Source organism: Gouania willdenowi, chromosome 1 (genome assembly GCF_900634775.1).
Source record: "Gouania willdenowi chromosome 1, fGouWil2.1, whole genome shotgun sequence".
In the NCBI taxonomy this organism is placed as follows: domain Eukaryota; kingdom Metazoa; phylum Chordata; class Actinopteri; order Blenniiformes; family Gobiesocidae; genus Gouania; species Gouania willdenowi.
The window spans coordinates 27237660-27257841 of NC_041044.1; the positions used below are offsets into that span (position 1 = coordinate 27237660).

The 20182-nt window shown below is 37.5% G+C and overlaps 3 protein-coding genes across 3 annotated transcripts; 1 reads left to right on the forward strand and 2 right to left on the reverse strand.

Annotated features, from left to right (window-relative positions):
* Nucleotides 1-176: 176 nt before the first annotated feature.
* LOC114456869 (rhomboid domain-containing protein 2) lies at nt 177-1492 on the reverse strand. The gene is made up of 2 exons (XM_028438939.1): nt 1488-1492; nt 177-1370 (listed from the first exon to the last, which is right to left on the reverse strand). Exons 1-2 carry the CDS (start codon nt 1490-1492, stop codon nt 296-298), a joined length of 1080 nt encoding a protein of 359 aa, XP_028294740.1. The 3' UTR covers nt 177-295.
* Nucleotides 1493-2731: 1239 nt separating this feature from the next.
* On the forward strand, nt 2732-10425 carry chic2 (cysteine-rich hydrophobic domain 2). The gene is given in 7 exon segments (XM_028457147.1): nt 2732-3050; nt 7161-7182; nt 7185-7226; nt 7391-7546; nt 7650-7706; nt 8466-8525; nt 8650-10425. Coding segments are annotated over 7 exon segments (522 nt in total). The 5' UTR covers nt 2732-2916; the 3' UTR covers nt 8701-10425.
* Nucleotides 10426-13657: 3232 nt separating this feature from the next.
* Nucleotides 13658-15184, reverse strand: LOC114469546 (uncharacterized). The gene is made up of 6 exons (XM_028457133.1): nt 15074-15184; nt 14842-14987; nt 14679-14740; nt 14415-14528; nt 13928-14026; nt 13658-13818 (listed from the first exon to the last, which is right to left on the reverse strand). Exons 1-6 carry the CDS (start codon nt 15182-15184, stop codon nt 13673-13675), a joined length of 678 nt encoding a protein of 225 aa, XP_028312934.1. The 3' UTR covers nt 13658-13672.
* Nucleotides 15185-20182: the final 4998 nt, after the last annotated feature.

The window sequence follows — 20182 nt, forward strand, 5'->3', positions numbered from 1 at the left end:
TGCATAGCTGTCACACAAATATTGCACAACATGTAGTATTGACCGTCAACAGCATGTGCAGGCAAGGTAGAAAAACATGGGGATGAGTAAAGGAATTTTGTAAAACAAATGTTTTTACACATTTATTAGTAAAATACAAAACCAAATATAAAACAGTTGTGAAAAAAAGTGATGACTATTGTGACCCACAGTAGTAAATCATAAAGATACAATTCCAATGTATATAGATGAAGGCAGACTGGTAATGTGTTACTGTAACTAAACAAAAACAAAAAGCTGAGGCTTGTATAGAAAACTATTCATGACCGTGGCTATGTCCATGACCGTGACTATGTCCGTGACCGTGACTATGTCCGTGACTGTGGCTGTGGTCACACTGGGGGTTGAAAATTGGTTCTGAAAAGGTACCATGATAGTGCCCAGAACTATAGGGTGACCCATGTCCATGAATGTGTAGAGGGGGTGTGGGAGCAGGCAGAGTAGAGGATGATGAGTGTAACCATCCCTCATGCATCATTGGTGAATTCTGCACAGCGTTAATACTGGACAGGGGAGCGTAGGCTTGAACTGGGTACGACCCAGGTGTGGGGTTTATCTTTGGTAGCAGAGTCTTCCTCCTCTCCTCAGTAGATGCAGGTACAAAGGTAACACAGGTGATGTTCTTCATCCACCTGAAGAGCACAGACTTCTCTAGAACTCCAGCTCTAGCTTCGGACACATCCAGCAGAGAGAACCAGCCTCTCCCGTGCATCCAACCAACCAGGATAGCAATGATGTTGCAGGGCAGCACGCTGTGAGGAACCACAGCAGTGGTGATGATGAGGAGCACCCAAGGTAGGGCGATGGTGGGGAAGCTGACTCCACACAGGAAGCCCTTGGTCATCTTTGTGTGCATGGTGGTCAAAGCCACACAGGCTAACGTCACAGGAACCAAACCCTCAGTGTGGCCCTGGTAGATGCTCCCCTCCACCTCCTCCTGCTGTTGCAGGAGATCCAGGAAGCTGTAGAAGAATCCAGTGGTGGATGACAGCAGAAAGAACAAGAAGATAAAACGCACAGTTCCAACACCTTTCTCCAGACTGCTGCTGAGGAACACAAAGACTGTGACGTTCAGGAGCAGCTGGACAGAGGTTTTGTGGTAGAAGGAGAAGATGAGGAGCCTGTGAAGGTGTCCTTTCTCAAACACACTGGCACCAACACTGAAGATACCTGTGGTGTAATGGAAGTACGTCTGTGCTCCAAATAAAACACAGGATACAAGAACCACCATGAGAGTCCCGCAGGACAGCCCGGAACCGCATGTTGGAAACTCCTGAGGAATGTCTTGAAGGTCGTCATATTCACCGTGCAGGAAGTTCAAAGTTAACAAACTACAAAATTACTTCAAGTAAAATCCGCGCCTTTTACACGAGACACTGTCGCATTTCTGCTTATTACTCAACCGATGGCTACGTTTAAACTCTCAAAACAAGGCAGTCCTCGCTGACTACATCAATTCTCTAGAAAACCATTATCATGAAGGAAGTGTGTTGTGTTTCCGGGTTTGAGGCTGAGAGGAAGCTCAATGATTCACAGCTTTCAAATTAAAACTATTTTACTGAAAGGGCTGCAATTTTGGAAGAAACTCTGAGATAGTTACAATAGTAACAACAATATACACCACAATTTATTAACAGAGATAAACACACCTATACAACTAAGCTGTGTGTGTATTTTCCCAAGATGAATGGAACGCAAACAAACTACCACTACTCGCTCTGAGCTTTATTTTGAAGAGACATTTTTATAACTTCCGAATCTTTGCTCCTGCTCTTGATAAATTTCTTGAAAACGGACATAAAATAGGTAATATAAATCAAAAAACAAATGATCAAAAACTAGTTACTATAACAACTATCATATATTACGCAAAAAAAATATATAATATGCCATTCTATTTCTATGTTACATTGATGTAGTTTCTCATTCCTTTATATAAGCTCAAAACAAGGTAAAATTGAAAATAAAAATTACATATAACAACTATCATATATTACGCAAAAAAAAAAACAAAAAAAAAACTAATATATATATATATATATATATATATATATATATATATATATATAAAATGCAATGAGGCTTATTAACCAAATAAATTATTCAACTGTTTGGACAATTTTCAATGAGTCTTTTCCTCCAAATTATCTCTGAAAGTACATCTTCAAAATATTGCAAAAAGTGATTTGCTTTTTAAAAATGTTGAAAGATGTTTAATATTTATCCAGTATACAAAATGGTACTTTGTAAATAACTTAAACAAACAACAACAACAACAACAACAACAACAACAACAAAATGTCTTTTAATACCACTCAAGCTTATGTAATTTACCCATGTTTAAAATGTATTTTAAAAGCAAAAACATTGGCTTTTGATTAAATAGGTAGAAAAATATATATGGATGTAATTAATAATGTACTTTTTTGTGGACAGTCTTTTAGTCAGTGTTTATTTTGTAACATTAATGGGAAAACTGGGACTCGTCCCCAAAAGTCTGTGATCCCTTCTCATTGATCAGTGTGAGAATTTCAAATAAGTTTGAGCAGATAAAATAAAGCATAATAATTTAAATTCCTGCAAATAATACACCAAAATGCAGCACTATGAGTAGATTATGCAGCCCATTTAAAAATGTATGAATATGGTAACGATTGAGCGTGATGATGTCGGTCCCCCTTCCGGTGTCGTGCGGTTACTGCGGCGGATGTTGATGTTTTGTTTCGGAGCTGAAACGATATGAGAACCGCTTCGTCTGCTGGCTTCTTTGCTGGTTCTGTGGGCGTCTTCCCGAGTCTGCGCTGGGACCGTTAGCCTGGCCGCACGTCGGTGCTCGGTGACATCCTGTCTGTCCCGGACTCCGTCCCGGGAGGCGCGATGATGGAGGACTTCGACGAGATCTACGAGGAGGAGGAAGAAGAAGAGGAGGACGAGGACAGGGCCGCGGAGGAGCAGCTGCTCAAGTACGCTCCGGACCCGGTGGTGGTGCGAGGCTCCGGCCACGTCACTGTGTGAGTTACCGACGAAGCTTAACGATGGTTAAGAGGGACGTTTCGTTGTCCGTCGATTGAGCGGCTGTTTATCTGACCAACCGACGGCGCTAGTGGTGACCTAGCTCGGCTAGCTGCTAACTTAGCCTGGCTAGCTTTAGCTTCCGGTTTTACCTGCCCTTATGTGCCCCTGAGTTACACGAACGAGCCAGAACATTACGACCACCTTTATAAGCTGAATTAGAACCGCCTTGTTGCAAAACCAGCACCGAACATTATCTCTAGAGTAATTTTACCACCACTATCTATTAGGGTTTAATCAACCACAAAATAAGTCAAGTTCAAACACAGCTTCCTTTAAATATTGTGCAAAATAAAAGTACATGCGTTTTAAAGTAATTATTGCTATTTATGTTTAAGTGTTTTATCAATATTCAAGTATTTAGGCTCTAGTTGTTATGTAAAAGTTTTGTTTTTCATAGATCAACATTAAACATAGGGCTGGGTGATAAATCGCGTTTTCTATTTTGGCAATATATAGCAAATCACAATGTCGTCTATATCTATATACATATTTTTTGTAGCTGATTTTGTTTCAAAGTATTTGTTTTAGGGGTCGCTACCTTCAAAACTTCTCAAAACAGCATGAAAAGCACTGTTGGATGAATTTCTGAGTGTGTCCAAAAACAGTACTTCCCCTAAACAAGGCTTAATACACAACTCAATGTAGCACAATCAAAAAAACACTCGCATCCCTTCCTGAGGCAGTGTGCTGGATCTAAAAAGTCCAAAGATGCAATGACAAAAAAGTTTGCACAACTGCGTGGTTAGCTCCCAATTTTAATATAATTCGGTGTAAATTAAAATTGAGAGCTAACCACGCAGTTGTGCTGACCTTTTTTTCATTACAATACAGATCTCACTCTCACATTCTGTTCCTTATAAAGAAAAAGCCAATAGTGGCCCATATTGTGCAGCTGTTTGTTAATAGAAAATAATGTGCATTTGTGGCAAATTTAACCCAGAATTGTCTTTCTGGTCAGACTTAATTTAAATTTAAATGACCAAGATTTATGTTGTATATTGCTATTTTGAAAACATATTGAGATATGAGTTTTGGTAATATTGCCCAGCCCTATTAAAATATTGTGATTTGAAACGTTTAAATAAAGAGGGTTTATGAGATTTCATTTCTCAGAGCCAACTATAGTTCAATGCACTCATCACTGAGGCAGCCCAATCCTAAACCTGTCCATTTACTCATGGTCACTTTGGTTTCATCCATCTATCCATTTTCTTCCGCTTACCCGTTGCCTGGTCGCGGGGGCAGCATCCTCAACAGGGAGGCCCAGACTTCTCTTTGCCAGCCCCAGCTCCTGGGCCGGGGAAAGGGATTCGATGCGACCATATGAATTCAGGTTGTTTTTTAGGTGCCGACTGTATTCCTTTGGCACTACCTGATACAAATTTACAGAAAATCAAACGGTACAATTTTTCGTAGCCTTGTGACTGTGAGGGAGTGGTGGTATCAAAAATTTTCCATGCAAAACATGAACATAACATTTGTTGTCAGTGTGTGTGTGTCCTTCAACTGCCAATGAATGCCCTAGTCGCTCGACCATGTGTGGAGTGAGGGAGCGTGTGACCGGAGCAGATCGATTATCAGCTGTATGCCGTTTTTAGTGATTGACAAAATAAACGTTGCAGCTGTTGAATTAAACCGTCATACTCAATGACTGCTGTGAAGCAACTACAAGAGAGATGGAGATGAAGCTGTGGCAGCAGACCACACTGGAACTACGTGAAGCCGCCATTAGCATTAGCATTAGGAGCAAATACATATGTACTGACTGTGGCTTTGCAAAACCTGCTGTTGCTTATAGTCTATATTCACAGGTGCACAGTGGGGGTGGGGCGCACACACACGTGCTTCTGTGTCCACCATCACCCTGAAACGGACAGAAGTGTCTGCTATGAAAGTGAAAGTAAACGGGAGGCATCACTCTGCTTTAGGACTCTCACTTCTAACATATTCAGGCTGAATATACAAAACAAACACACACACACACACACACACAAACACAGAGACACTAACAGCAGATGCTGCCTCTGCTGTCAGAGCCAGTAGACTGGGGAAGAAGTCCGGTGCTCAGCCGCTTCACTCCAACCGAGACATTTTGGTCGTTTGCTCATAGGTTTTCACCTTTGTGGACAAATGTGAGTGAAATAAAGCTGTGTAAAGCAAACAACTCTAAAGTAGGGATGTAAAGATTAATTGTAAGGCAGTTAAAAAATCAATTAAAAGGTGTCACGGTTCACATCGATACTCAATGAAATTAAATCGCATACTTTAAAAAAAAGAAAAAAATCTTTTCTTTTTCTTTCCAAAAACAGCAAAGGGCGCTATTTATTTAGAATTTGAAATTCAGGACGCACCACCGTGTTTTAAATCAGAAGTGTGGAAGCCTTTTGGCTTCCCCAAAACAATAATGAAAGAGGTGAGAAAGAAAGAACGTGTGAAATCCAAGGTAAGATGGGCACAGAGAGGAAAGAGAGAAACAAGAGAGAATGAAAGCCATAGTTTGTTTGTTTATTTTATTTCTTTGATATGGGATTTGTTTTAAAGTCCAGTTGTTAGGACACAAAATACATTTTCAGTTGCACTTTTAAAATGAAAAGGAACTATTATGCAGTTTTGCATAGTTTACTGTAGAGCCAGCATTTAAATGAATAGGCTTCTTCTTCAGTTGTACCATTTCTTTAATTCAGGATTTATTTTTAATTAATTGCATTGTTTTGCATACAGTTTACCAAGGGATTCTTTTGACAATGAAAGATAAAAGAAGATTGTACAGTATTTTTTATTTTTATGAAAAAAAAATGAATATTTTTCAGTCATCATTTGTCTATCGTCTCATTTTGTAAAATAAAATGTGGGAGAATCGTATCGGGAGTTTAGTGAATCGTTACATCCCTACTCTTCAGTGTAAATGAGACAATAAAACAATGCAATGGGAGCATCAATAGAAAGTTTCATCACAACAGTGACATCATTGATTGGATCGACGAATTAAGACATTACAGCCGATCACATTAATTGAATAAAATGCCAAATATCGTCCGATCCGATGTAGCCGATCAGATTGTTGTAAAGCCTAGTGGTAGCGGCTATTGTTGACTGGCAAAGTCATCAAGCCTCTTCAATCCTGTCCATGTTTATGCTGTATTCTCTGTTTAACGTTTAGACCATAACCTCCTGGTAAACTGATTTGCTGTGTGAAGGTTTAACACACTGTGGCTTAGATACACAACAATATTTCCATATTCTTGCATTTGGGTTTACTCTATTTGAATTTGATAATCATAATGTTCATAAAGCTGTCATTATACTTGACTGACAAAGCTATTTGATAACATAATGTTTTGTCATTTAGTGAATGAGAAATTTGACTCATGTTTCAGATTGTAATTATCAAGTGTTTTTTGTTTATGGTCACAGTGATTTTGAGAAGAAAATAGATAAGGCATAGTGAGAATAGTTTAGTTCAGAAGTAAAACAGCAAGTTCATAGGGCTGGACGATGTGGACCAAAATTCATATCTTAATATTTTTTTCTCAAAATGACAATATACGTTATAAATCTTGATATTTTTAACTCAATGAAGTCTGACTAGAAAGACAATTCTGGGTTAAATTTGCTGATGCCAAATGCCACACAGGTACATTTATTAACTTTTGGCTTTTCTCCTCTAAGGGACAGCCACGTGTGAGTGAGTTCTGGAGTGTAGCTTGTTTTAGGGAAAGGTCTGGGTTAGAATCCATCTAACTGTGCTTTTCATGTTATTCTGGGATGTAGTGAAAGCCGTGACTACTAAAATGAGTATTTTAACACAAAATAAGCAATAAATTAAAAAAAATATATCAATATAGGCGATATTATAATTTTCTATATCGTCATAACAGAAACCGCGTTATATCTCGACTCTCGATATGTTGCCCAGGCCTACAAGACCATTTGATGTTTTGAGTGCCTGCATTAGCATTCATGAAATATTTTATATAAGATAAAGTTCCCCCTTCAATAATAAACTACATTCTGGGATATTTACATTTCAGGTTATGTTTTCACAGGTTTGGGCTCAGCAACAAGTTTTGAATCAGAGTTTCCCTTCAGCACTTACTGGAAAAGGTGAGTGTGTTATCCATTGGTTTTTTATACCTGCTTATCCTAATCAGCTCTGTTGCAGGACTTTCTCTTAATTTCTTATCCATGTATAAACTGACAAATAATAGCTGGAGTGAATGTGTCTGTGTAAAAATCAAATAAACACGTATTTTGTTTGTACGCCTGCATCCTATAGGTGGCCCCAGAGGAGTTCAAAGCCAGTATCAACCGTGTGAACGGCTGTCTAAAGAAGACGTTGCCTGTGAACGTGCGGTGGCTCCTGTGTGGCTGCCTCTGCTGCTGTTGCACCCTCGGCTTCAGTTTGTGGCCTGTGATATGCCTCAGCAAAAGGGTGAATCATTCACCACACTACATCCACCAGGATCACCCTGTTCATTCCATGCATGTTCATTCACTTCATCATCTAATGTGGTTTCTTTTGTTTTGCTCTCCAGACAAGAAGATCTTTAGAGAAACTTCTTGAGTGGGAGAATAGCAGACTTTACCACAAGGTGAGGTATACTCTCAGGGTTGGGGTCAATTACATTTTTCAATTACAATTATCCATGTTCAATTACAAATCAATAATGATTACGATAAGATAACCAGCATTTTTTCCAATTACAAATAAATTATAATTATTATTTTTCCCTTGAAAGTCAATTGTAATTACATTCTCAATTACAATTTTACTTACTTGTGAGGATTGTATGAGTTTTTTGTGTACATTGTCCGTCTTAGCCTCTTTACATTTGTGTTAGTGCATTTATTATATCTTATGTAAAAGCCCAACTAAGGACAATAGTTGAAATTTAGCAATAGCTATAAAACCTTTGTACAAAACACATCATTGTTACTCTGTAAAATTGTGTTGTTCCTATTTTAAAATAAATTCTATCCTAAGTCTTACTTCTAACTCTTCTATCCCTTACCACCTGTATGAGTGTGAAAATTCACTGACAGGTAGTGGGAAAAGTGAATATGAAACATATTTTAATAATTGTAACTACATGCATGTAAACCATGGACCTGTTTTGAGTTTAATTACATTGTAATTGACAGTTTTTAGTTAATTTCCATGATAATTACAAAGTCAATTATCTGAACTCAATTACAAGGGCGACATATTTTTGAAATTATAATTATACCATAATTTTGATTCATTATCAGTTACGCAATTACAATTATAATTGACCCTGACTAATGTAGGGATTATAGACTTTGAAAGGACACACTGTAAATCCAATCATATTCTTACAATCTGTTTTCAGTTATGTTTGCATTGGAGATTGAGTAAAAGAAAGTGTGAGACCAACAACATGATGGAATATGTAAGTATCTCTTGTGTAATGATCCTCTAATGCTTGATGCATGCCTTTAATACACTTACATGAGCTCTGAGGGGAAGCCCCCCCCACCCACAAAACGACCCTTTTCCTGCTTTACTCCCTGCAGGTAATCCTAATAGAGTTCCTACCTAAGATCCCCATCTTCCGACCGGACTAATCCACCTGCAGCTCCTCAAACATCTCCACTGCTGCGCCGCTCTGTCACAGAATCACAAAGGCTGTAAAGCTGCGCAATAACTACCCTTTGGAAAATACTCCAGTATTTGTGTTTACATCAGTTTTGGTTTTCCCTCCTTATTGTCACTAAACTTACCCACAGCTTTGTTTACAAACGTACACTTGTATTCTGAGGGATTGCAGGGTTAAACCAGGAAACTATTGGTTGATCTGACGTCATGTCTAGCTACAGCTGCTGCCACCAGCCTTTAGTGTCATGGATATTTGAATCAGAACTAAGATGGGAGTCTCTGACTGCAATTTGGTCATGTTGATGTTCGGTGACCAACGCACACAGTCGGGCTGGAATGGGAAAAAGCGCTCACCGACGCGGACTGCCAGCTTCACCTCAGTGCTTTTTGTAACAGCTGGCGCGGTGCTCATGGCACTCAGCGGGTTCTGAAGAGAAGATGTTTGGTGGAATCTAAACTTCATCCAAATCAACACTGTAAGGCAGATTGCAGAGCAGAAAGACATCATGCGGTCTTTGTCCTGCACAGCTGAACTCAAAAACTTTTCCCACCCTCCTTGGTCGTCTGCCACTCTTCATTCTTCACTGTGTGGTCATCCTAAACCAGTGACAATCACGCACTCTGACTTGTATGATGGGTCTTTGTGACACCGTTACCTGGAACTTCTTATTTTTTACAGTTTGTATTTCCAGGGTGACGGGCTTTGGTGGTTGCCTAGCAACTGTCCTGCATAATAGTGGCCACAGACGATGAAAAATGGTTGATTTTTTTTTTTTTTTTCCCCTCTCCCAGGGTCTCAAGTTTTGTTTTTGCATTATGTTCATATTGATGCCAATATGGTTGTGTGTGTGTATATACAGTATATATATATGTGGTGTGTGTGTGTGTCCTTGTTTGAGTTGTCAGAGAGCCAAAAACAGACAAATCAGAATCCCTCTATCTTGAAGCGTTTTGTCTTAGAAACGGCTTGGCCACAAAGGATCCTTTGTACTTTAGTGGTTATTTATAAATCTGGCGAGGGATCATATGATGTGTGCAGGAGACCAGGCTTTATCACGCAGAGATTTTTGTTTTATTTTCCTTTGTAGTCATGTTAACACTAAAGCACACTGGCTAAGACCAACACATGGCCTTTGGGGGTTTCAAAAGGAATTGGAAAGGAGAACACTTTACCACCAGACCAGGCTTTTACATAATTATATTCCATGCTATGAAGTGTAGGTGCTCTATGCTAATGTGATACCAGGGTGCAGTATTTTTAAACAGCATTTAGGTTAGCTTTAAGTGGATCCAAAAAACAAAAAAATATTGACAGTGTTTAGTTGAAATCAAAAATTCGGAAACTTAAGGATTCCCAAAACTGCACCTGCTGGCCTCCCATTTATTGATGAAAGAATAAATAAAAATGTATAACTTGAACGCTACTTTATCATGAGTAAATGTTACCTTGCGATAAGCTTACTTTATAATTAATAATAATAAAGTTACAGATAACACATTGGGAATGTTTAGCACCTGTTTAAACATTCACTTATTCATGTTGCTATTGTTGACAGCTCTAATGTACATCCAGCATGGGAAGAAAAACTCCAACAGATGGATGTCGAAATCTCCCCCTTTGTTCTTGTGATTTCCTAGTGAATGTAGCAGATTCTTTTGCAACATATCATTAAAATGGTTTCACAAAAATTAAAGGAAATTTTTTTTTTTTTTTTTAGAAAGGTGCATATTACTTAAAAAACGAAGGACTGCAGCACGAGTTTGAAATGATGACCTCTGGTGGCCGAGTTGGGATTAAATTAATTTTCTCATTGTGGCAAAGATGAGGGGAAGGTTTGTGACAGTTCATTAGATTAATTTTTTTTTTTTAAAAAAAGGAGCAAGTTGTTGTAATGTTAAGCCTGAATAGCCTTAGCTGTCAAGCTTTCAGTCTTTTATGTAAAAACATTAAATTCTGCACCACAAACGCAAACTCTTAACAAGACAATTTGTATGTTTTATTAGCAAGACAAATAAGCCTTGAGTTATTTTTAAGGATTTATTGAGCTTTTTCCACTCTTCACTTTAAAGACTTGACAGATTTATCGAGAATCCTAACAATTTATACTTAGTTTTCTGTCACTCTGCACTATGTTTAGTTGAGGTTTCGTTTATTCAGACAAGATTTTTCAGGAAATTTTAATCTCCTGACATGTTTCGACTGTCAATTGCCAGTCTTCATCAAAGGGGTTCTGCTGATGGCCTTTGATGGTTCTTTTAAAGTTTCACTTGACTTCCATATAATAGTTCCAGTGAGATTCATTTTGTCTTCTCTCGGAACAGTATGTTAAGTTGAGGTTTCGTGACAAAGACTTGCAGACAGTCGAAACATGTCGGGAGATAAAAAATTTTACAAACAAATAAAACCAAACCTCAACCTAACATTACTGTTGAAAAAGAAGACAAACTAGCTGGAACTGTCACTGCACTGGTGATTGTATGGGTCACACTCAGGGGATTGTTAATAGACACACAACTAAATGTAGCATGTTGTCGGGTATGTTCTGCACCAGGGTGTCAAGTGCAGTGTGCTTATCACACAACTTGAAAACTAGCAAAAAAAAACTCAACAAATAGAAAAACCCTTTGTGTGGTCTTCCTGTTCATTCTGTGAGAACAGAAATCACAGCGAAGACAATTTATTCACTCAGTTCATGTATTAAGGAAATCTTTAGTCACCTAATAACAGCTGGATTAACTATGAATTCACATCAAGACTTATAACGGTCAGCTCTATGAAAAAATAAGACTGATATTGAGCGCTGATTGTAAACTTGCGTATGCTAAAATAAAATTTGCCACATTTAGCAACAAACTTTTCTCATGAAAGTATAATTTCAATGTTAAACCTAAATCTAAATGTTAAATATTAAATCTAAATGTTAAATGTACAACTTGAATCTGAATGTTACCTTTAAATTTAAATGTTACATTTAAATCTAAATGCTACCTTTAAACATAAATCTAAATGTTAAATATAAAATGTAAATATAAATCTAAATGTTTTTTGCTGTAAATCTGGTCAAAAGTAACAATTTTTTTTTTACAAATGATTCTTAAATGTGGTTTGTTGCTAAATGTGGCAAAAAGTTGCTGTTTATTTTAGCATGTGCAGCTTTACAATCGGCGCCCCATAGACTGATGGCCATATGCATATATCTGTATTGTTTGTGTGCATGTGTACTGTGTATGACTGAGCAAATGTCCTTTCTCATATTTGAATGTAATCCAATCCCGCACAGAAAAGAGTTATTTTATACTCGTGTGTGTGTGTGTGTGTGTGTGTGTGTGTGTGTGTGTGTGTGTGTGTGTGTGGTGTGTGTGTGTGGTGTGTGTGTGTGTGTTGTGTGTGTGTGTGGGTGTGTGTGTGTGTGTGTGTGTGCGTGCGCGTGCGTGTGCGTGTGCGTGTGTGTGTGGGGGGTGATACATGACTTAAGAACAGATGTATGTACAGTAATAAATATGAATAAAGGAGGCTATGGGCATAAGAGTCTTCAGCTCAGTGTGTTCTTTCAGGTTAACAATAGCATCTGTTGTGTGTTGATTTCCTAAGGATTGATGAGGGTAAAATGAGGCTCAATGACAACAGGATAATCTAAGCATGCAAGCGTGTGTAGAGGCCCCACGTAAAGGAGAACATCATTATATGACATAAGCATCAAGGGTGACCTTAAATGAGCTAACTTACAACATGCTCTTTTACAAGAAAATTTACTTTTCCTTTGTCTGTTCAGTGTCCACATCTGAACTGTTTTAGATTTTAAAAAAAAAAGACTCATCGAGGTCCATGGTATCACTACTTCTTTTGTCAGTGATGGAACGTTAACACTATTTCCAAATAAATACAGCAACCTGAAAATGATTTTATTCATATTCAATTGCACAACTATTATTATTATAGCTATCATTACTTTTCTATTTGTGTATGTAAATGGAATGGTTCAACGACACAACGACATTGACTTGGATAGGGTGGATCTGAACCCCTTTGGTTATTGGATGGCCCACTTTACCAATGAGCCATAGTCGTCCCCGCAGTGAGAGAATTTAATGCAAGGTCAAACAACAACTCACTTGTAAAGTACAGAGCCCTTTTAAAGTGGTTAACTGAAGTCATAAACCATTTGAAGTTTGGCCCCACATTTTAAAGCTCATCCACTGACATATTCTATTTTATTCCACACACATTTTTTCACAATGCATTGATCATGAAAACCAAATGAGACACAGGAAAAAAGTGGTTGTGGTATTTATTCAATGAGGATTTAAGAGAACATTTTCAGCTCATGTCACACAAACTCACATCAGTGTTCAGACGATGTCAGATTTAATAGCTGGCTCTGTTCCCAGTCAGCCTCAAAATAGAGGCGTATTAATCCCTAGGTAAGATCTTAGGCCATGCCGCTTTGCATCACAGTAAACTCCACGGCCAATTTAGATATACTTACACAGGCACCTGCAGATCTTTGTCTTGTCACAGCTACTCATTATTGTAGCAATCACTGTTTATTTGCTATGGTAATCATTACGGCATGAGTTAGTGCCTTCAGTGTATGTAGATAGAATTGTTTAAATACTCTAAATGTGTGATAATGGAATCATCATTTTATTCTAAATCGTGAAATAATTGAATGTAAGGTCAAACTACAACACACTTGTAGAGTACAGAGCCCTTTTAAAGTGATTAACGATAGTCATAAACCATTTGAAGTTTGGCCCCTCATTTTAAGTCTCATCCACTGACATATTTTTATTTTATATATTTTATTCCACACACATTTTTTCACAATGCATTGATCATGAAAACCAAATGAGACACAGGAAAGAAGTGGTTGTGGTATTTATTCAATGAGGATTTAAGAGAACATTTTCAGCTCATGTCACACAAACTCACATCAGTGTTCAGACGATGTCAGATTTAATAGCTGGCTCTGTTAATAATGATTTGAGTAAATCTGGATTTTTCATAATCTCATCTACCTTTTTCATAATCTCAGGAGTGAGATTATCGGTTAAATCCTGAGTATTGTTCGGATCCAAGCAAAAACCTGTGAAAAGTAATGAATATATTTTTGACAAGTTCAAACCAAAGGTTCTGTTTTTAAAGTAATACATGAGTGTCCACGTCAGACCAGTGATAAGTACAGTAAGTCCCACCTTTTTTGGGGTCCAGGATTGTAGTTGATGGTAAGTTCAGACAATGTGCCTGTTTCTTAAATTCATCCAGTTCTTCAGTGCTCACTGTATTCCTCCTGCCTAAGAGACACAGCAAGAGTTGGTTGAGTGACAAAGCAGTGTTTTAAAGTCTCTGTTTAACATTAGAGTGGAGATGAGATAACATGGCTGACTGACTGATGCTGGTAGCTTTGATAACCTGATTCAGTGCAGACACCTTTCATTAACATCTCAGCGGAAAGCTTAGTGAACTCTATCAGCAGAACCCCACCACAAAGTGTCTGTTATTGAAAAGTAGTTTTAAAAAAAAGCATTGAAATTTAATTATGAAGTCGAGTGTAATTAAAACCACTAAAAAGCAACGATGGCCCACATTTTCAGACGTTATGCTTTTTTTCTGGATAGATAGTTATTAACAGGCTTAACGTTCTCATGACATGACATGTTTTTCAGAGAGCTTTGTCCTTACTTAGGAACTGAATTTCTTTGATTGTGCTGCCTCCTATAATGTTGGTGGAGTACAAAATCAGGCAGTCAGGGCAGCTGCTGGTCAGTTTAACGGAAGTGGCAGGATAGGGATAGTCTGTGGATACATCAGAAAATGCTTAAATACGCCAACAAACAAAAATAACACACAAAGTCCAAAGGATGTTAAGTTGAGGTTAATAATACATGGAAGTCCAAAGGAGTTTGAGTCCATGTTTGAACAGCACGTTTTGTCAGTGTTACTCACCCATAGTTAGAGTTTTGTTTTTCACTGTCGCCACCATTTGTAATGATGCGCAAACCCCAGACCTTTAAGGGGGAAAAGAGGAATTATTCAGGAAACATTTAGTAGTAGATAACATCCCTGCACATGTTGAATGTTCTTTTCATGAATTTAACTGTGAAGTTACGTTTTCTGATGGTGGAAAATTTGGAGTCCATCTGTCGTGTCAGTCTCTGTGATGTTCCAAAACACAGTGTCCACTAACGACCTTATCATTGATAACGTTTCATCTTTGTCAGTGGTTTCTCCAATAAGGATCCATTTTCCCAGCAGCTGAGACCAAACAACCAAATGTTTTCTTTTCTTTTTTGTAATAAAACACAATGTCAGACAAATTGTAAGAGAAGAGGAGCACATACCTGATCTCTTATTATGTCATCATGTTTGGTGAGCGTCTCACAGCTGGTAACAGGAGCTGACTGTGCAGAGGACAGGAGACCAAAGACCGCAGCAACCCAAAACAACTCCATCCTCACTTACTGTACCTCGATGTCTCATTTCCTCTTTTATTAAAAGGCTGCAGGGTCATGTGACATGACTTCCCAGCTGTTTGTTTTTGTTTTGTACTCTGTACTCAATCTGTTTAAGGGCATTTACTCAGTGAGGTGATCATCTCTACTTTTAGAAGACACACTTTATTGTTTTATTAGTACACAAACAAAAACTTCAAACTAAGCCTGTTGTAAACCACGTATAAGCAATAGCTCCGGTCCTAAGCAATTTGGTGCCCTGGGCAAGATCTTAGTCCGAGGTCAATTTAGACATCTTAACACAAGAACCTGGATATCATTGTCTTTGAGCATATTTTTTTTAATTTTATTTAAAGAACCCAATCAAAAATTCCACAAAAAAAGACACATAGATTAGAATAATGGATCCAATTTATTTTAGATAAATAAATGATATTGTAGTATAAAAATAAAATAACGGTACATACAGGTATATACATTAAATAAATGATGTATATAAAAGTATTTAGGCACGGCACAAAATAACATATTTACACGACTGGAGAGACTCACAAATCAGAGTTTCAAGAAACTGATAAAGTGCTAATGCATCTTTACTCATTTCCTTATTTACATGAGACATTACTTCATGTGTTTTGTTTAGTTTTTCTGTTTTATGCAAACCAAGAGTTATCCACTGGAACAAGGATCAAGGACCATCAAGTTTTGCAACAGGGACAGAGTTTATGTTTATTGTACGGACACAAACATTCATTTATGCCAACAGCTGTTATATCATCGGACACTTTATTTTGGTGGACAATCCATCGTTGCAGTGAGCAACTCTTATGGGACAAGTATTATCAAAGCATTATAATCATCTATAACAAAAACTCCTATTTAAGGGAGCCAATCATGCATTTAAATCCTTTCTTTTTACATATAAATCATACAGTTGTGGTCTATATAAAGCAGAACTGCAATGCTTGGGTCTGAATTCCTCATAATTATAGCTCCACAGGCCCCTTTTCTACCCCTTTTCTGATGTGCTTCTAAGAGCAACTCGTTTCGGTGCGGTCTCTTTAAATGCAAATGCTCAATCAGACAAAGTCTTTCGGCAAATCCTTCTTTATACTGGCGGAGGTTGCTGAAGCAGTCATCCTTGAAGTGCTTCACGCACACAAAAATGACCTTACCCACAGATGTGGGTACATTTCCATGAAAAATAAAACTCAACCAGGAACTTCAAAAAGGTTCTGATGCTGGGAGACGGTGTAATGAAGCGTGTGGGTTACTACATCCAACAACCAAACATTTTGACTTAACCTCTCGTAACTTCGGCATCCTTGAGCTTAGACTACAAAATAAAAGCGAGAAATAAAAATGGTGGATTGCTTGAAGTGTTGGGCCTGGAGTCGATGTCCTAATTTGGTAGTTCCGCTGCAAATACTGTGATGTCATTGTTCAAAAAACATAACAAAGAATAGAAAAATCGAAACGGATTGAAAAATATGACCAAAACAGAATATAAAGATATCAACGGAGCACCTGAAGAGACTAATTTGAACTTTTCTGTACTTGTGGATTTAGCATGATGTGTCCCCTTTAAGGCCCACTAAAGTGCAGCTATTAAAGTGTCCCTGCCAAAGAAATAAAGTGACAAATAAGTTCAATAAGGTTGTGTTTTATTACAACCACAATTTTTAAATTTCAACACATGCAACTTCAACAATTGTATGACAGATTTTAAAAGTAATGATTCAGAGATCACTGAGGTTCTTCATAAATGCAACAAATGTATTTACCCTTTTTTGCAACTGACCACCCTCTACCCCAGTGGAGGTCTTTTGTTTTTTTCAAATTTTCCAGAAATTATTGAACAGTCCAGACTCGTGAGTTTGGTACGTGTGATCCATCTCAACAACCTTTGAACCATAAATCCTTGACAATGTGAGGACCAGACTTATTAGTGAGGAGGCATTGGTTAACCTTTAATATATTCAGTTCTCTGGTCCCTTTTAGCTAATACCTTCAACCCGTTTCAACTTTTTCAATTTTTTTTTAAACGTTATTTAGATTGTTTCAGATCCTTCAACCTATTTCAACAATTTTCATCATATCTTCTGAATTATTTCACATAGTGTCCATTGGCTAGGCTAATACTAGGACTAATGCTGAGTAAATGCTATGCTATTACTAGGTTAATACCAATGCTAAGCTAATGCTAATGCTAGGTTTGTGCTAATGCTAGATTAATGCTGATGCTAGGTTAATGCTGTGTTGATGCTATTATTAGGCTAATGCTAATGGAAGGTTAATGCCACTGCTAGGTTAGAGCTAATACTAGGATAATGCTATTGCTAGGCTACTGCTAAATTTAGGCTAATGCTAATGTGAGCTAATGTTATGCTAATGCTAATTACTAATGCTTGTTAGTGCTAGCTATTGATAGCTAATGCTAATTGCTAATGCTAATTGTTAATGCTAATTGTTAATGCTAATGCTAATTGCTAATGCCAGTTAATGCTACTGGCATCACAGTAAATCCTCACATGAGAGTCACCTAAAAACAATACGATAAGATTATGAATAAAAATTAATTTAAAATATGTTAACACAAAACATTATTTAAATATATAAATAGATTTTATGTGAACAGAATGTGTGGCACCCACTGTAGGCTAAGGACGTCGTCCATTCAGCAGGTGCCACACATGGAGGTAGAAATGAGCACACGCATCCTCCAGCATTTGTCCATTTTGCCAAAACAATGGGCCTGGCTCAGGTCTAAAGTTTCTGTCCTGTGTTGCCCATCTTTACCCGACCAATCTCTCTGATTGTCATGCTTTAATTATTGAAGGTGTTCTTGTACAGAGACGTGGTTGGAGTTGGTGTCGTCATGTTTTCCACTAACCAGTCCAGTTTGCATGCTCTCTCTTGAATTGAGTTGGTTTCTTCTGTTTTTAAGTGAGGACTTCTATTCAAGGTTTTTTGTTTGTAGTTTGAAGTTGAATCTTTTAATTAAAATAAATAAAAAATACATTGACTTTGCTTTGAAGCATGAGCCCTGCCTTCCTCCTCCTAACCTTTGAGCTTGGGTCCTCCTCCCTCGCACATTTTCACTGACAAACTGTGAAAATATTTACTCTTCAGTTGAAAATGAAGTCAAATTTACACAGGGGCAAAGCCTCTTCTTTTTAACCACTTACTGTATCCTGCCAAGCTCATTTAGACAAATGTACTTTGGGTTACAAACTATATATTTGGACTGAGAAAACCTGGTAAAAGCACATAAAAACCAATCCTTTTTTATTTAAAAGAGAAAAAAAAAAAAGAAGCTTTTTATTGATAAAATGTTTTATGACCAAAATGGATAACATCTCTGTTTTCTTGGACTGACAATTAACTGAAGAACATGTTAATGACTGATCCAAAATAGGTTTTGACAAATAATAATAACACAGGGAGAACATCCAATCTCCACACAGAAAGGACCCAGGTGTCCACCAAAGAGCTCAGGACCTTCCTGCAGTGAGTTAGATGTGTTTGCACTACACCCCCGTGCAATATTTATTTCTGATTGAAACAAAAAAAAAATGACTAAAACATACACTGACCCAGAAACCTAATCTCTCACATGTTTTGAAAGTGAAACTTCAATTTTTAAAATCAGTGAATGGAAGAGCAGTCCAAACATTGGCATTGTCTTCAGATTCAGTCGTACTCTGATCCTTTAATTATGATTTATTTTTACGTTTTACACCAGCATCTTGTTGAGAGGCTGAAAAAAGAAAGGAAATGGCCAAAGAGTATCTCAAAGTGTCTTACGGAGTTAATTACTTTGTATCGTTGACATCACTATTATTTTACTTGAGCTACCAAGAGAAAGCATCAAAAACAGCATCAAGAAGTCGAGCAACTCGGTGTCCCATCTTGTTCTCAAACAGGGACTGCAGTGCTGGGAGTCCAGCGCTCTGTGGGAGATTGTCTGGGCAGATTTCTGGGAGCAAACAAACACACGGGAGAAATAAAACCATCCGCTCAGATGGGACATGAGAACATTTCTTACCTGTATTGGGGTCCACCATGACAATCGCTGGCATCCGGGAGCATTCAACTTGTTTCTTAAACATCTCCAAAGCTTCTGGGGAAACAGTTCGACTCTTACCTGAAGAGAAAAAAAAAAAAATATATATATATACATACAGAGAGAGAAAGGTACTTAAACAAAATCAAAAAATTTACAGTAAATTAGAGCAGTATTTCTGAAACAGTAAGAAACAATTAACAAACAAAAGCATTCAAAATAGTGTTTTAAAATGTTCATTTTTTAGTTAAAAATGATAATCATAATAATTGATTAGAACATGAACTGAAAATACAAGGGCAGTCGGTGCCCCAATAGGTGGCAGATGACAGGAAATTATAAAAACTATAGAAATAAATGTATTCAGGAGAAACTAAATACTATTTCATTTCACTTATTTACAATAGGATTTTCTTAAAATGTGTGTTGTCATGTATTCATTCAATCGTGATGTGCTTTATTGTTGTTTTTTTTAATAGAATTCTGAGCAAAATGTTGTTGTTGGATAAAGGGGGTACTTGGATACAGAAAAAGAGAAAGGGGTACTTGGGCCAAAAAAGTTTGAGAAGTCTAATATCTTGAATGATTTATAAAGGATGGATAAGTGCTCTGAAATCCAATGTCTGTGTTTGTTCTTACTGAATTAAATTAAATTAATTAATTAAAATAAATAAAAAAATACATTGACTTTGCTTTGAAGCATGAGCCCTGCCTTCCTCCTCCTAACCTTTGAGCTTGGGTCCTCCTCCCTCGCACATTTTCATTGACAAACTGTGAAAATATTTACTTTTCAGTTGAAAATGAAGTCAAATTTACACAGGGGCAAAGCCTCTTCTTTTTAACCACTTACTGTATCCTGCCGAGCTCATTTAGACAAATGTACTTTGGGTTACAAACTATATATTTGGACTGAGAAAACCTGGTAAAAGCAC

What these genes read in the sequence shown, in the direction of transcription:
- LOC114469546 (XM_028457133.1), bottom strand. Translation starts at nt 15,184, where the DNA reads ATGGAGTTGTTTTGGGTTGCTGCGGTCTTTGGTCTCCTGTCCTCTGCA. An exon ending in ATTTTCCACCATCAGAAAAC is followed by an intron (nt 14,741 to 14,841) that starts GTAACTTCACAG and finishes TCCCCCTTAAAG; the next exon opens with GTCTGGGGTTTGCGCATCAT. An exon ending in AATCCTGGACCCCAAAAAAG is followed by an intron (nt 13,819 to 13,927) that starts GTGGGACTTACT and finishes TACTTTTCACAG; the next exon opens with GTTTTTGCTTGGATCCGAAC.